Source organism: Hibiscus syriacus, unplaced genomic scaffold (genome assembly GCF_006381635.1).
Source record: "Hibiscus syriacus cultivar Baekdansim isolate YM2019G1 unplaced genomic scaffold, ASM638163v2 tig00005459_pilon, whole genome shotgun sequence".
Lineage (NCBI taxonomy): Eukaryota > Viridiplantae > Streptophyta > Magnoliopsida > Malvales > Malvaceae > Hibiscus > Hibiscus syriacus.
In genome coordinates this window covers 2,096,661-2,112,272 of record NW_024062058.1, presented here as the reverse complement: position 1 = coordinate 2,112,272, position 15,612 = coordinate 2,096,661, and the positions used below count along the sequence as shown (strand labels likewise).

The window sequence follows — 15,612 nt, the reverse complement described above, 5'->3', positions numbered from 1 at the left end:
ACTTATTCAGCCAACCCATAGTGGGAGCTTAATGACTGACCCCGAACAACACGCACTTAAACAAACTTTGCATATATCTCAATATCGGTGTCTAAATAATTACTTTGAGAATCAGCCATCATTTCAACATCATCATTGTTCGATAGTTCGAACGCTGTATAAGTTAATGGCAATAATGATGTTGAAAATCTGTACTGTAACGACGACATTCTTCTACTACTTCCAACATTAACCTTCCTCGAAATCTTCGTTATCAGCTCCTCAAGAGTTATGTTTCTCTTGAATAATATTTTAACAAGCTCATTTGATACGAAAACAACGTCGGTTTCATATTCTCGAATTTCTCCATCATAATAAACAATAGCTGAAAGTCGAGCCATTCTTAGAGTTTAAAAGTGCAACAATATTATATCTACAAAAAAATAACTGAAACAAACCTGCTTAACTAAATAATATATGAACGAAAATATAACACAATAAATTTTTTTACACATAAACGTAAATAATTTAAATAATATAATTTTATATTATTACTTGTACCGCAAAAATATTTCGACGTATGCTCCCGCTTTCCCCTTGAAATGGCACAAAAATTAATTGAAAACAATTAGTATAATATTTTTTCAAATAATCATAATAAACAATAAGTATAATAAAAAATATTATAACAAAATTACCTTATAACGAAAGATCGAACGAAGTTCTGAATTAAATATAAGAGGATTGTTGGGTGTTATTTACTGGTTGAAAGGATTGTTGTATTAATTTCTCGGTGAGAGGGAATTGTGAGAGAGTTTACGGGGAGAGGGCTATTTATAGCCGAGAGAGGATGCTTTAAAGCCGAGAAGTTCGGGTGAATTATGCAAGGAGCGGTTCCTGCACCGCGCCTTGCATTATGCATGTCTGATAATTGAGCATGTGATAATTGAAAAGTACGTCCCCTGCCCCGCGCTATAGGCCACGTGGCGTAAGGCGCGCCCCAGGGGCCGCACTTTAGACATGTGTGTCCATGTCAGCATAAGACGCGTCTTACCCCACGTGGCTCCAGATCATCGTAAAGAGCGTTGCAGGGGCACACCTTACTGCAAAGGGTATTAGATCGGGAAAAATAGTCTGAATGGTGCCTAACAGGGAAATATATAGGATATAGGTGATTTATCGGAAAACGCCTAAAAAAACTTGGATATAATTACAATGGCACAGGGTTGGCTTAAATTATTTGTTTGTGCTTAAGTGAACTTCATTCTAGTTTCCATTATTACCCCCCAACTATTTTCTTGGCTTGGCTTAAAATCAAATACATTATAAATTTATTCATCTAGTTGAATCATATATTTTTAAAGTTTTATTAATTCATCTAATTGATCAATGCTAATCATTAAATTTAATATTTTTCAAACTAGTTGGTATCATATATCATATCACGATATCGTCAAATTATATTTTTATAAATTTATTAAATAGCTTTTAGATTTTTTTCAATTTATTTTAGAATTTCAATATCTAAAAAAAATCTATAAACTCCATGTTGCGGAACCACATTGTGTCATGTGATAGTAATATCTCATAAAGAAATTATTAAGATTTAATAATCAAAATTGATCAAAAGGCTTAATTGATCTAATTCCTTGGTTTGAAGGTCTAATTGGTTGAATTTCTCAGTTTGAGGGTTTAATTGGATATAAAAGATTTAGGGTTTACTTGATTTTCTTTTTAAGTTTGAGTATTTCATGCATCCATAACCCTAAAAGACAAGTTTCAATATTTTGTTTTATAAACTTCACATAATTTTAACTGATATGATAACATAATTAGCCTAAAAATTTATATGTTTATATGCCATTAATTTGATCACTATTCTAGAAAATCAACACATGTTTTACATATTTTATAAATGTCGAGAGCAAAATTTATTGAACTTTTAGAATTTAAATCGAATTGATATGTTATAAGATATCAAGGATTAAATTTATTATCATTTCAATTAAAATTATACAAAATTAATGGAAAAAATATTATGTAGTGATTAATTGTCATTAGTTACTTATTTTAGAAAACATAAAGGATTTTTATTTTTTATATAAAGTAATTTATTCGATTTAAAATAGAGTATTTAAGAGGCACGAACCAACTTACTTCGGTGGTTAAAGAAATAGTTATTTTTTCTAGAAGTTACGGGTTCGAGCACCAGCGACTGTAGCATGATGATTGAGCGTTCATTGTCAAATGGTTGATAATATTTATATCAGATACTAAGGAAAATATTGGTTAGAATTATTAGAATTCAAAATTTAAATTTACTGAATTTGTATGTAAATTAACTGAATTCAGAGTTCATAATCTTAAATTGAAACATATCAAAGCAGGTATAAAGGGTGAAGCAGGACAAAGCACATTTTTGGTGATTTTCGTACCATTTATGATTGGAATTAATAACAATAAACATGCTTTTTTGTTTAATTAAAAAAATCCAATAATGGGAATCTTAAATGGCATCTGACTGAGCCCTACAAACGTGATTGGACAGTGTGCATACAGCATACTCGAAGGGAAGGGAACAAGGTGACGGATGCTGGTCTCATTAATTTCCAACATCGTTCCCAACTTGTAGTAAAATATTATCCCATTGTCCAGAATTCCAAACCACTTTCTTTTTAAATGAACATTTGATTAGTTACGTTAGGTAGAAATGACACACATACATCATCTTAAATAAGGTAAGTTTTAAAATGGCATACAATAATTAAATATAAAACTATAAAGTTCCTCCTCTCATCTTTATCCAAGTAAAACGCTGCTCATTTCTTCCTACTTTTCCCATCTCTTTCTTTATCTCGTCTCTCTTTTGTTATTTTTTTTTTATTAATATGTGGTAAATATAAAGTAGTATATGTTTAATGAAAATTCTAAACTATTTAACGTTAACTGCTCACACCCCTGACATTTATGTGCTGAAACTCAATACCTCAATAAATAACGATAATCCTTTTACCATTGAGGTCACTTGATTCGTACTCTCATTGTTACTTGGTCTTGGTTGTGTGTAAAGATTTTCTGACCTTTTTTCATGATGAATCAAGGTAGGTATAGATATGTTAATGGGTCAGGCCCAATACTAATTTTCTTTATACAGACCTGAAATATGTGTCACTTTTTTTTTGTCCAAACCCAACAATTAGAAACAAGACCGATTAATTTTTCAGTCGAGATGAATGTTGAATAGCAGCATCAACGAATTCTTTTGCTTCAAGTCATCGTCGAGATATAATATTAGATGTAGAAGTATATTTAAATTAATTGATTGATTAATTTTTGTTGTTGTTGTTGTTATGATCTTTTAAGAAATTATATTTTCTCGTCATAATAATTCTCTAACGGGATAAAAGTAATACGAGTTAACTTTTTTCTCTTTTGTTGTGTTGTTATGATCTTTTAAGAAATTATATTTTCTCGTCATAATAATTCTCTAACGGGATAAAAGTAATACGAGTTAACTTTTTTCTCTTTATATAGAATGAATATTAAGTCAATCTATTGAGTATTTATAACGTTGTCTTTCATCGATTTATAAATCAAATAAAAGTAATACGAGTTAACTTTTTTCTCTTTATATAGAATGAATATTAAGTCAATCTATTGAGTATTTATAACGTTGTCTTTCATCGATTTATAAATACAATATATGATATATACACTATAATTTTATAACACTTTAATACCTATAAAACATATAACATAATTGATCACTTAATATTTTTTTGGATAATTAGATTTAATTACCCAAGAAAACATAGAACTGCTTACAAAACAATCAAATCATAGGATACAAAATAGGGAAACCTATATACAACAAAAATTAAACTATACCCCATTGATTACATAGTACTAAATTTGTGTTATCATTTCTGTTAACATTCCTATTGCTTAAAACAGTTCCCACAATCAACTTAACGATGCTAATAATTTCTTCTTCGTTTTTGCATTTCCCTATGAAGATTCTTCGATTCCTTTCCTCCCATATTATGTAATTATAAGCACACCAAGAAAGTTTCAATACTGAAGAAATCAGATATTTACCTTTTCATGTTGTAGCTGCCCATTCCAGCAAATTGTACTATTTCAAGGGTGGTATATTCAAGCTTGAAATTTGAAGAAGAGACTTCCAGATAGAAGTTGTCCATGAACAACTGGCAAAAAGATGATCTCGAGTTTCATTAGATTCGGAACAGAAAATGCAGTCAGTATTAATAACCAGTCCGAATCGTTACAATCTGTCCTTGGTGGGGAGTCGATCCAATAAAACCATCCAAGAAATCACACTATGTTTCGGAATATGAAGGGGAAACCATATCAGTTTTTCCCAAGTAACTTTGCTGTCTTTTGACCGAATACCTTCCCAAATTTATTTCGTATTAATTGCAGAAGGAAAATCAATCAGAGGTATGGTCGTGCTTCTCATTTTCAGCATGTGTCTGAAGCACCAAGAGGAATTCAATGGTTCAGCCATAGTCCAAAAATCGTTATGTTTGATGATATATTTGTGCGTCCAAGCTACCCACATTGAACTTTCCCCTGCAAGCAGTTTTCGGATCTGTTAAATTAAACATGCAGAATCCCAACACTTAATATCCTTGATACCCAGACCTCTTTCGGATTTAGGCTTACAAATTTTTACCAGTTCACTCTTGCTCCAGCAGCAGGTGAATCTAAACCCTTAAAAAAATCTCGAACATAGTTGCTCGATTTAATTGATAATGGATTGGGGTAAGACAAGTTGCCTACACCAATAGTTAGTAACGCTAAATAAAACCGTCTTAATAAGCTCAATCCGACCTGCATAACTCATATTTTTTCTAGACCACTGATGAAGTCTATTTTTGATGTTGTCGAGAAGGGCTTGACAATCTTTATCAGAGAGCTTCTTGGTGAAAAGAGGAACTCCCAGGTAACGAATAGGCAGTCTATCATGTTTAAAGCCAGATGAGCTAATGATAGTATCAAGAGATTGATAAGATAAACCAACAGTGAAGATTTCACATTTTCCTGCATTTAGTTTTAGCCCAGATAACTCATAGAAGCTGTCCAGAACTGTAATGACTCTCATTACCGACTGTAAATTACCTTTGCAAAATATTAGTAAGTCATCGACAAAAGACAAGTGAGTTAGCCCTATTTTCTTGCATTTTGGATGGAAAGCAAAAATCCCCTTATTAGCAGTAGTGTTAAGCATATTGGACAGAAAATTCATTACCATAACAAATAATATGGGAGAAAGAGGATCTCCTTGTCTAATCCCCTTGGCACCTTTGAAATAACCTATCAAGTTTCCATTGAAATCAATGGAATATCTAGCATCCGAGTAGCAAGTAGTAATCCAGTAAATGAATTTAGGGGGAAATTCCATGGCCTTTAAAATTGAAGAAATAAAGCCCCAATTGATAGAGTCGAAAGCCTTTTGAAGATCAATTTTCATAGCACACCTTGGAGAGATGATTTTCCTCCCATAGCCTTTAACGATCTCTTGGGCTAGAAGGGTGTTGTCGACGATACTTCTACTCTTGAAAAAACAGATTGATTTGGAGCTATAAGCCTCGAAAGCAAAGAAGTCATCCTATTGACAAAAATTTTAGTGATGGTCTTGTAAATCACAGAGCAACAAGATATAGGACGAAAGTCTGAAACTTTGCTAGGATTTGGCATTTTAGGAATTAAAGCAATAATAGTCGAATTAAAAGCTGGGTGAATAAAGGATTCTTGAAAGAAAAATTTAACAGCTTTAATGACATCTTTACCAAACACAGTCCATGCTTTTTTGAAGAAGAGAGAAGTAAAACCATCAGGGCCTGGAGCCTTGTCATTACCTTGACTGAAAATGGCATCTTTAATCTCGTCGTTGGTAAAATCTCTAACAAGAATTTCCTTTTCTTAAATAGTGGAAATAGGATGAATCAGTTCTTTTAATAGAGAAGGCAAACTTGCTTTAACATTAGGATCAGGGGATCCTAGCAACATTTTGAAATAATCAATAACTTCCAAGGACATGTCATCAAAAGATTCAAGTTTTTCCCCCTGGTTGTTGACCAACACCCTTATGGTCTGCCTTTTATTTTTAATAGCAATGACTGAGTGAAAAAATTTGGTACACTTGTCACCTTCTTTTAGCCAGTGCACTTTGGCTTTTTGTTTCAAAAACATTGACTGTGCTTCTTCTAAGGATTTGAACTCTCTATGTATTCATATCTCTTTCTCCATAGGCTCATATCCTTTTAATGTAAGAATTTACTGGAATTCAAGTTTTTCTCGTTTTTGTAAGACGCATATCGAAATGTCACTAAAGTAGTCTTTTTGAGATTTTTAAGACTTACTTTGAGACGTTTGAGTTTAATGAATAATGTTGTCATTGAATTATCTTCGGTCTCCATATTCCATGAATGACTAACAATTTCAAGAAAATTCGGGTGAAAGGGTCCCAACAATTGAAGAATTTGAACGGTTTGGGTCTATTGATTTGGACTTCTTTACTAAGCTTCACTATTTCCATGCAATGATTGGAAGGTCCAGGTGCCATGAATTCCACTTAAGAGTGAGGGAAAGTTTCAAACCACAACGGGTTGATTAGAACTCTATCAAGTTTGCGAGCTAGAAAATTATCACTTTGTTTGTTACTCCATGAAAATGTGGGGCCAAAGAAAGGATGATCTTGCAATTGAAGATCCTGAGTAATATCTTGAAACTCTAACATATCTGAGAAAGAAATCATTCCTATATGTTCATGATCCGAGCTCTCAAAGTTATGCAAGATGATATTGAAATCACCTCCCAAGATCCACGAGAGGTTACAGTAGTTAGATTCAATACGTCTAAGATCATTCTTGTGATTCCGTTATTACTTCCATAAGTTGCAGTAATAATGAAAGGATCTTCATGAAACATTCCCTTTGTTGTGATGCTTTGAGCCGAAACATAACATAATGTGAGGTCAATACATTTTCTCCACAAAACCCAAATTCTTCCATTCTCCACGTGATCATAATTATTGAAATAATTCCAACTTTCAAAGGATGATGCTAAGATGTCAGCTGATTTTTCAGCTTTCACTCGAGTTTCCATCAAATAGAGAATATCTACTTTATATTTGGCAGCCCTTCTAATGACTTTGCCTTGTTTAAGAGGGTTTGTTTAACCCTCTTACATTCAAGAAGGAGATGATCATTTACCTTATGAAGAGAATGCCAAGTCCCCTCCTTTACTTCAAACTATATAACTCTTGGACTTGTCAATGTGAGTCTTCTTTTTTAGTTTAAGCTCTTTGATTAGTTCAGTTACACCTGAGGTTGTTGCTCTAGGTTTTTTATCTTGATTGTCTAATGAAGGATGAACCTCGTCAATTGAATTCAGAATATCGAAACGATTGGCAGAACTTGTTAAGCCTTTGTTTACTTTTGGTAGCCTTCGTCTTCCTTTCTTACCAGTTGTTGGGATTGAAATGCTATCAACATTTTTACCTAACAAATCAGGTATCTCAGCAGTTTCTTCAGCCACATTATCCTTAGAAGAGGGATTAACAGTCAAATCGGAAACTATAAAATTTAGGTTCCGTTCTTCCTCAATAAAATATGTCTTTAAAACCAGGATAGAAGAAGAGGGCGGGTCTATTGATAAAAGGTTTCCTGCTACAATATCCTTACAAGGATTATGCTCAGTCACTTCAATTGCTGCAGAATTAAGAGGCTGTTTATCATCAGTACTAACTGTCTCTGGAGCCAAAGAAGAAGAGATGGCAAGGTCCTTTTTCCTCCAAACAAGAGTAGAGGTTTGGGAAGAACTTGTGTTATGCTTATATACTTTAGTACTATGACCAAACACTTTACAGAAGTTACAATAGGGAGAGAGCCACGGAACTTCAACAACAATTGTGACTGTTAGACCATTGTTAAGGATAACGTCAATATACTTAGGAACTGTATCAGTCGCCCCAATCTCAATACAAACTTTCACAAATTCAGGCCTAGTTTTAGTTGCAGTGAATGAATCCATGGAAAGAGGGAAACCTATGGCACTTGCGATATAACTAAGGCCTACATTCGAGAACAATTCAAGGGGAACATTGAACAAATAAACCTAAATAAGGATTCTGGATAAGTCAAAATTCAGTTTTGACATGTTAGGTTCCCATTTCCTAAGCATCAAGGGTTTATTGTAATTATGCCATGGGCCATTCTCCATTACCCAATCTCTATCTTTCTCAGAATTGAAGGAGAAAAGATAAAGATTATTATATGCGTAGCTGATTTGAATAGTAGCACATTGCAAGGATTTTTTTCCATAGATTGTCGATTATCTGCTGAAGAGTTGAGAGTTTTGGTGCTGCTCCAAGAAAATGCCCAACAAAGAGAGAGTCTCCATTCAGCTGTACCTTCCTCGAACACTTCGGGTGGGGGGTGAACGGTCGGAGTCCCATCTCACGAATTTGGGGGAGAATATTGCAATTGATTACCAACAGAGCAAGAGAATAACTTTCGCCAATCCATCTGAAGATCAAATGAATCTTATACAACTGGAGTTGAATGAACAAGGAGAATAATCGAAGAAAGATCGATCAGTTCGTAGAGAACACGGCTGCAGAATCTCAGTTTCCATCAGACCTATGCTAACGTACATCGAGAGGAAACTGCAACAGTGCGCCATCATGCGAATAATGATATACTTTATGATAGTATTTTACATTATATATATTCTAACATAGTTAGTCACTTAATTATAAATCTGAGATTGATAAATGTTAAGCTTAAGAGAATTAAATGTTAAGCTTAAGAGAATGAGAAATTAAACCTCTTGTATCCAATTTAATCAAATTATACAAAGGTGAGACTAGACCGTTAAAAGCTAATAATCTAATATTAGATTTTTATTAAGAACCTATTAGGTTAGGTGAAGATTGGTTGGGATTTAGTTACTGTTAGTTTATTATAAACTCTTTAATATAGGTATTGTCTATCTATCATCGAGGGTTGCATCTAATTAATGGGGATTACTTTAATCCATATTAGGGGTGTTTATCGAGCAAGTCGATCGCGAGTTGGGCAATGTTTGACTCGTGCTTGTTAAAATTTTTTGATGTTCGGCTCGTTGCTCATTAAACTCAACTTATTGCTCGACTTGTCATTAATGACACATGTCATGGTAATATATTGACACATGTTAGATTATGATTGCATAATTAATTTATTAAATTTAATTTAATTTAGGACTAAATTAATAGAATATATAAATATTGAGGATTAAATATGTAATTATGCCAAATTTTTTAATTGCCACGTCAGTCAACTGTTAACTGTTAGTGATTTGATTGAAATAATTAAATAGTTAAGTGGTCTAATTAAAAAAATTAAAAGATTGATGACAAAAATAAAAAAAATTAAATAGTTAAATGATCAACTGATTAGTTTACACTTTAATTAACGGCTATTATATAAATAGTAAGAAGCAACTAGGAACAGCTATGATCGGATGAGAACATTTGGACAAGGAGCCCTTTCTTTTATTTCGACTTCCTGTGCTTGGAATAAATGCTCGGTCTTGTGCTCCACACTAGCCGAAATAGTTTACTGTTCCTTTTCCTCTACCCTGTCTTATAAATTAGCTGTTTATGCCACCAAAATGAAAAATATTATTTTCCGCAGTCATTGCTTGCCATTTGACAGACGGTCGATTAATGTTAAAAAACTAAACACATGACTGCATTCATTCTTTAAATTTAGCAATTTTATACTAAAAATAAAAATATTGTAAAATATGATGTAAACTTTAACTAATTTAAATTTAAAATTTTATATATAAAATAAGTCTTAAGTTTTATTTTTTTATATAAAAATTAAGATGTTATGGAAGGTGCAAACAATGGGGTTTTTTTTTTACAAAAGAAAACGGCTCAGTTGTGTTTCACTAGGGTTTTTTTTACCCCAATAGGACAAACCTAAAAATTATTTGGCCCCTTACGGTAATCTCGTTTTTTCAAAAAATAATTTGTTACATCGAGATGACGAGTTTCATTGTTGATCGTTGACAACTGACCGTTATTGTTCGTTGTCCAACAGTTATAAACGACTAGTTTATTTGAATTCAAAAGAACTCGTCACCTCACTTTTTTTTATTAATTTATACTTTTAATTAAAATTTTAAATTATTATTTTTAAATAATTTCTCTAGGGACTAGTCATCTCGACGTGCCGAGTCCCATTAAATAAATTAATATAATAGTTCACGATGTGCTCACTAAATTGGGACCAATAAAATAATATATCCAACGGAACTCATCACTTCGAGGTGACGAGTTCCCCTATACTATAGCATTTGTCATAGATTGTAAAATAAAAACGAGAGTGTCGTAATGACGAGTTTCATTGTTGATCGTTAACAACTAACCGTTATTGTCCGTTGTCCAACAGCTCTAAACGATTAATTTATTTGAATTCAAAGGAACTCGTCACCTCACATTTTTTTTATTAATTTATACTTTTAATTAAAATTTTAAATTATTATTTTTAAATAATTTCTATAGGGACTCGTCATCTCGACGTGCCGAGTCTCATTAAATAAATTAATATAATAGTTCACGTTGGGCTCACTAAATTGGGACCAATAAAATAATATATCCAACGGAACTCATCACTTCGAGGTGACGAGTTCCCCTATACTATAGCATTTGTCATAGATTGTAAAATAAAAACGAGAGTGTCGTAATGACGAGTTTCATTGTTGATCGTTGACAACTAACCATTATTGTCCGTTGTCCAACAGCTCTAAACGATTAGTTTATTTGAATTCAAAGGAACTCGTCACCTCACATTTTTTTATTAATTTATACTTTTAATTAAAATTTTAAATTATTATTTTTAAATAATTTCTCTAGGGACTCGTCATCTCGACGTGCCGAGTCCCATTAAATAAATTAATATAATAGTTCACGTTGGGCTCACTAAATTGGGACCAATAAAATAATATATCCAACGGAACTCATCACTTCGAGGTGACGAGTTCCCCTATACTATAGCATTTGTCATAGATTGTAAAATAAAAACGAGAGTGTCGTAATGGGCCAAACAATTTCCGGGTTTGCCAATTGTGCAAAAAAACCTTTCACTATTGTCATTTGGGTCAAGCTTCTAGGCCCATTTGAATTTTGTTAAAAATATAGTTTATGCGCTTTATCAAAAAAATATTTCGATAATCAACAAAATCATGTTTTATAAAAAATAATTTTAATTTTAATTATTTATATAATTATTTAATGTTATGCATTTACCATCAGATACGTTTTGTGAGTATGTGAGAATAAAATTTGCATGTAATTAATAAATTAGTTAGGGTAAATACAAATAAAATTCAAAATAATCATTAAATCACGGTATGAAAAATTCTTGATAACCAAAAGTATAAAAAAATAAAAAAATTACAAATTACAATTCTTAATGTATCAACAAACTTTCATCTACTCATAAAAATGCAATTAACTTATTTAAATAAATTAAAACAAATTGATAATTTAAATATCAAAAATGAAAAATATCAATATAAGAATTCTGTTAAATTAAATATTAAACATATACTTTTCGTTTTATTTGGTCGTATTCAGCCTATAATATGTCATGCAAATTTTCATTATATATATATATATATATTAACATAGGAAAATTACAAGTGGTAGAATAAATATAAAAGATTCTCAATTATTTGTTAATGAACACTCAAATATTGTGCAATTGTTGATGCTTGAATCTAAACCTCTAAAGATATTACAATCCCTTTAATTATTAAGATCATTTGGTTCGTATTATACTTTTAATATATTTTAAATTTATGAAATAAAATAAAATTATATTTTAAATTCTAACATTGTACATCATTTCAACATGAATCACACTTAGCCTTGAAGGTTATATAACAATAATCTCTCAACCACTGAGATCGTATGATTCATGCAACTCCATCAAACTTGAATACATGTTAATATTATTATTATTATAAAAACTTGAGTACACATAAACAACTCAAATAAATAATTTTAATAAGAAAAGAAGAAATACAAACTTTTAGCTAATCTATGAGAATAATATCAAAATAACTTCGAACCAATCACATTGATTTGTCTTACCTCCTCGTGAAGTTTCGTGAGTCAGCCAAGTGACCCTGGGGTTGAAGGACAAATAACAGTCACCAGGATGAGGATGTCAGATGATGTTTGGCCATGCCAAAACACCAATATCCAACAAAAATTGTCTCTCAAGTGGTTGAATTAGTTGGCCTTAATATGTTTTATTTACAGGGTTTTTTTTTTTCTGGGTGTTACAGGTGAAGCCATTGTTAGTTATTTTATGTACAAGTTGAAATATAATCACAGGCTAAAAGGACAACCCAGTTGGATTTTAAGAAGTGGAAAAAACAAAAGGAGAAAACAAAGCTTTAGGCAATCCAAATTGGACCCGAAACGTGGAAAACCAATCCAACCACATTATCATTGACAAATGAATAGATTTAAAACACCACTCAGCTTCCGCGAACTCGCCTGCTTTGTTTCTCCGCCCCCCCCCCCCCGGTGTCTCTGAGAGCCATTTTCAGCCACTTATTTTACGTTTCTCAGGCTGTGGTTATACCCAGACACGAAACTTGATAGTAAATGTCCACTCGCTATCTTCTCTGCTTCATAATCTTAACTTTTTTACCATTTTGCTTTCCTCAAAACGGCACCATACCATGCCCCTTGAACTTCACCATCCTCCGCCCCGCCCTTTCCAACAGGCCCCAATTCAACACCTCCGGCGTCTGCAACTTCCTCCTCCAGGGCCTCCGCCTTGTTCTCTCCGACTACCTTGAACGCACCGGTTCATTCGTTCCTCCCTCAAACTCCTCCGACTCCTGTTGGCAATCTTATCAATCTCTCCTCCCAAACTTCAACCTCCGTTCCTCATGCGGTTTCCAAACCGCTTGGATCTCCCAAGGCTGCTTGGACTTAACCACGAGGTCCGAATTCGAAGCTTCCGTCCCGACCACCACCTTAAACGACGTGGCTTTAAGCTGTAATCAGTCCTTGGGTGGTCCTGCTTGTGCTTCATGTACTAGAAGCTTGTCCAATTTGCAAGCTTTGTACTGGTCGAACAATTCGATTGCCAACGTGTCCGACTGCACGGCCTACCCGTTTATTTATGCAGCAGCTGTTGCTAATCATTTTGGACCAACAAATGAAGATACAGCCATTTGTTTATTCTCAATCAGGTTAAGTGATAGCAGGAATGGTGAGGGTAAGCAAAAAGGTGTAGTTTGGGGTGTAATAATCGGGGTTGGGGTTGGTTTAGCTGTTTTCATCCTTGGGTTTTGGTTTCTTTATAGAAAACATCAAGACTCAAAGAAGAAAACGAGGGATCGAATTCAGAATCTTGAAAGTACTAATCTGGTTAAGTTTACCTTGGATGAGATTAAGGAAGCTACAAGGAATTTCTCCATAGATAACATTATAGGCAGGGGAGGCTATGGGAACGTGTACAAAGGCCACTTACCCGATGGCTCTGGGGTTGCTTTCAAGAGGTTCAAGAACTGTTCCGCCGTCGGTGATGCCAATTTCGAGCACGAAGTAGAGGTTATCGCTAGTGTTAGGCATGTGAATCTCGTTGCTTTAAGAGGATATTGTACCGCTACGACACCATCAGACGGTCATCAGAGGATAATCGTGTGTGATTTAATGAAGAACGGGAGTTTGCATGATCACCTCTTCGGTCCGACGAAAGCGAGACTTAGTTGGCCAACTCGTCGGAAGATTGCGTTAGGGACAGCGAGAGGGTTGGCTTACTTGCATCACGGGGCACAACCGGCAATCATTCATAGGGATATCAAAGCAAGTAATATACTCTTGGATGACATGTTTGAGGCCAAGGTCGCGGATTTCGGACTTGCCAAGTTTACGCCGGAAGGGATATCACATTTGACTACCAGGGTAGCTGGAACAATGGGATATGTTGCACCTGAGTATGCACTGTATGGCCAATTGACTGATAGGAGCGATGTGTATAGTTTTGGTGTAATACTTCTTGAGCTGTTGAGTGGAAAAAAGGCGTTCACCATGAGTGATGAGAACCACCCCTCTGTTGTGGCTGATTGGGCCTGGTCGTTGGTGAGGAGCGACAAAGCATTGGACGTTATCGAAGCCGGCATGCCGGATTTGGGGCCGCCAGAAGTTCTAGAGAAACATGTGTTGGTAGCGGTTCTTTGTTCTCATCCGGAGTTACAATGCAGGCCATCCATGGATCAGGTTGTGAAAATGTTGGAAACAGACGTTTCTGTTCCCTCGATCCCTGAACGGCCGATTCCGCTGGTTGCTCGTATCAATGACATCGAGAGATCTATAGAATGTCACGGCTCGGATCAGGTCGGTAAGAAGGGAAGTACAAGTTCAGGGTCTTCAATAGAAGTTTTTCATAAGCACACAATAAGCTGATTGAGCTCTTCAACAAACGCAGAATTGCATATACTGATACAATGGATACATTACAATCAAGTTAGATTCGTTTAAACTCAATCGATATAGGGCATACAATTTGTAAATATTTAAAGGTGTACGGTATATCAACATCTTTTTCTTCTCTGCAACGTAAATTGATTTGGGGAAGGATGTTGATGATAGGATTGTGAGAAGCGTCTTAAAGTCAACTTTTGATCTCTTTATAAATTGGTCCTTGATACTTCAACTATCATTTTTTGATTTAAATTAATCTTAAATTAAACTATCATTAAACTTAATCAAATTAACCACGGCTCCTAATGGGTCAAAGGAATACCTTAATCCTTGAAAAGATTTTTCAGTCATCCAACTCAGAAAAATCAGTTTGAAAAATCAAGATGTTGCATTCCCCCTTCGACTAGCTACATTTAGCAGATAAGCCTTTGACGCATATGATAAAAGAAGTCGAGAGATCCTCAATTGCAACACCATTCCTTCCAAGAAAGACCATTCAACCCTATAATATGCTTTACTCAAATCAAACCTAAGAGCAAAATGACCTTATTTACCTGAACGTTTCTTCTTGAGAGAATGAAGCATTTCGTAAGAAATAATCATATTGTTCGAAATTTGTCTACTTGGAATGAAAGCCCCTTGGGCTTTGTCTGTACAAATGGCTAGAGCTTCATGAAATCCGGAAACGATCATTTGAATAGCATTAGAAAGATTTATTGGCCAGAATATTAGAATGTTTAATTAAAAAGATTTATTGGCCAGAAGTTTATAACCCTTTAGGGTTTTTCTTGGTTGTCCTCGCGGTTTCAAGGTTCCGTCTTGACTAATTCGGACCGACTCGCGTCGCTCACCTGACTTTGATGGGTGAGTTTCCCTGTAGGGATTTTCTGCATTCACAAAGACTTTAACTCGAGACTTTGCTTAAACGATATCAAGCTACTTACTACTTGAATCAATCCCTATCGGTCACTTTAGTGTTTAGAACAATACACGTTGCGTTAATAATAATCGCTTCAATATTAATCTCTCGGTTCAACACATCCAAACAAATAGCAGTGATGATCTTACTGAATATGCGCCAATTTTTTATTATAAGAAAACCATCA

The 15,612-nt window shown here is 34.1% G+C and overlaps 2 protein-coding genes across 2 annotated transcripts; one reads left to right on the top strand and one right to left on the bottom strand.

The window, feature by feature from the left end:
* Nucleotides 1-7,251: 7,251 nt before the first annotated feature.
* LOC120199476 lies at nt 7,252-8,688 on the bottom strand. Its single transcript, XM_039200535.1, has 2 exons — nt 8,556-8,688; nt 7,252-8,078 (listed from the first exon to the last, which is right to left on the bottom strand). The coding sequence occupies exons 1-2, from the start codon at nt 8,686-8,688 to the stop codon at nt 7,252-7,254; spliced, it is 960 nt and encodes a 319-aa protein (XP_039056466.1).
* Nucleotides 8,689-12,580: 3,892 nt separating this feature from the next.
* On the top strand, nt 12,581-14,576 carry LOC120199646 (probable LRR receptor-like serine/threonine-protein kinase RKF3). Its single transcript, XM_039200684.1, has one exon. It carries the CDS (start codon nt 12,677-12,679, stop codon nt 14,486-14,488), a length of 1,812 nt encoding a protein of 603 aa, XP_039056615.1. The 5' UTR covers nt 12,581-12,676; the 3' UTR covers nt 14,489-14,576.
* Nucleotides 14,577-15,612: the final 1,036 nt, after the last annotated feature.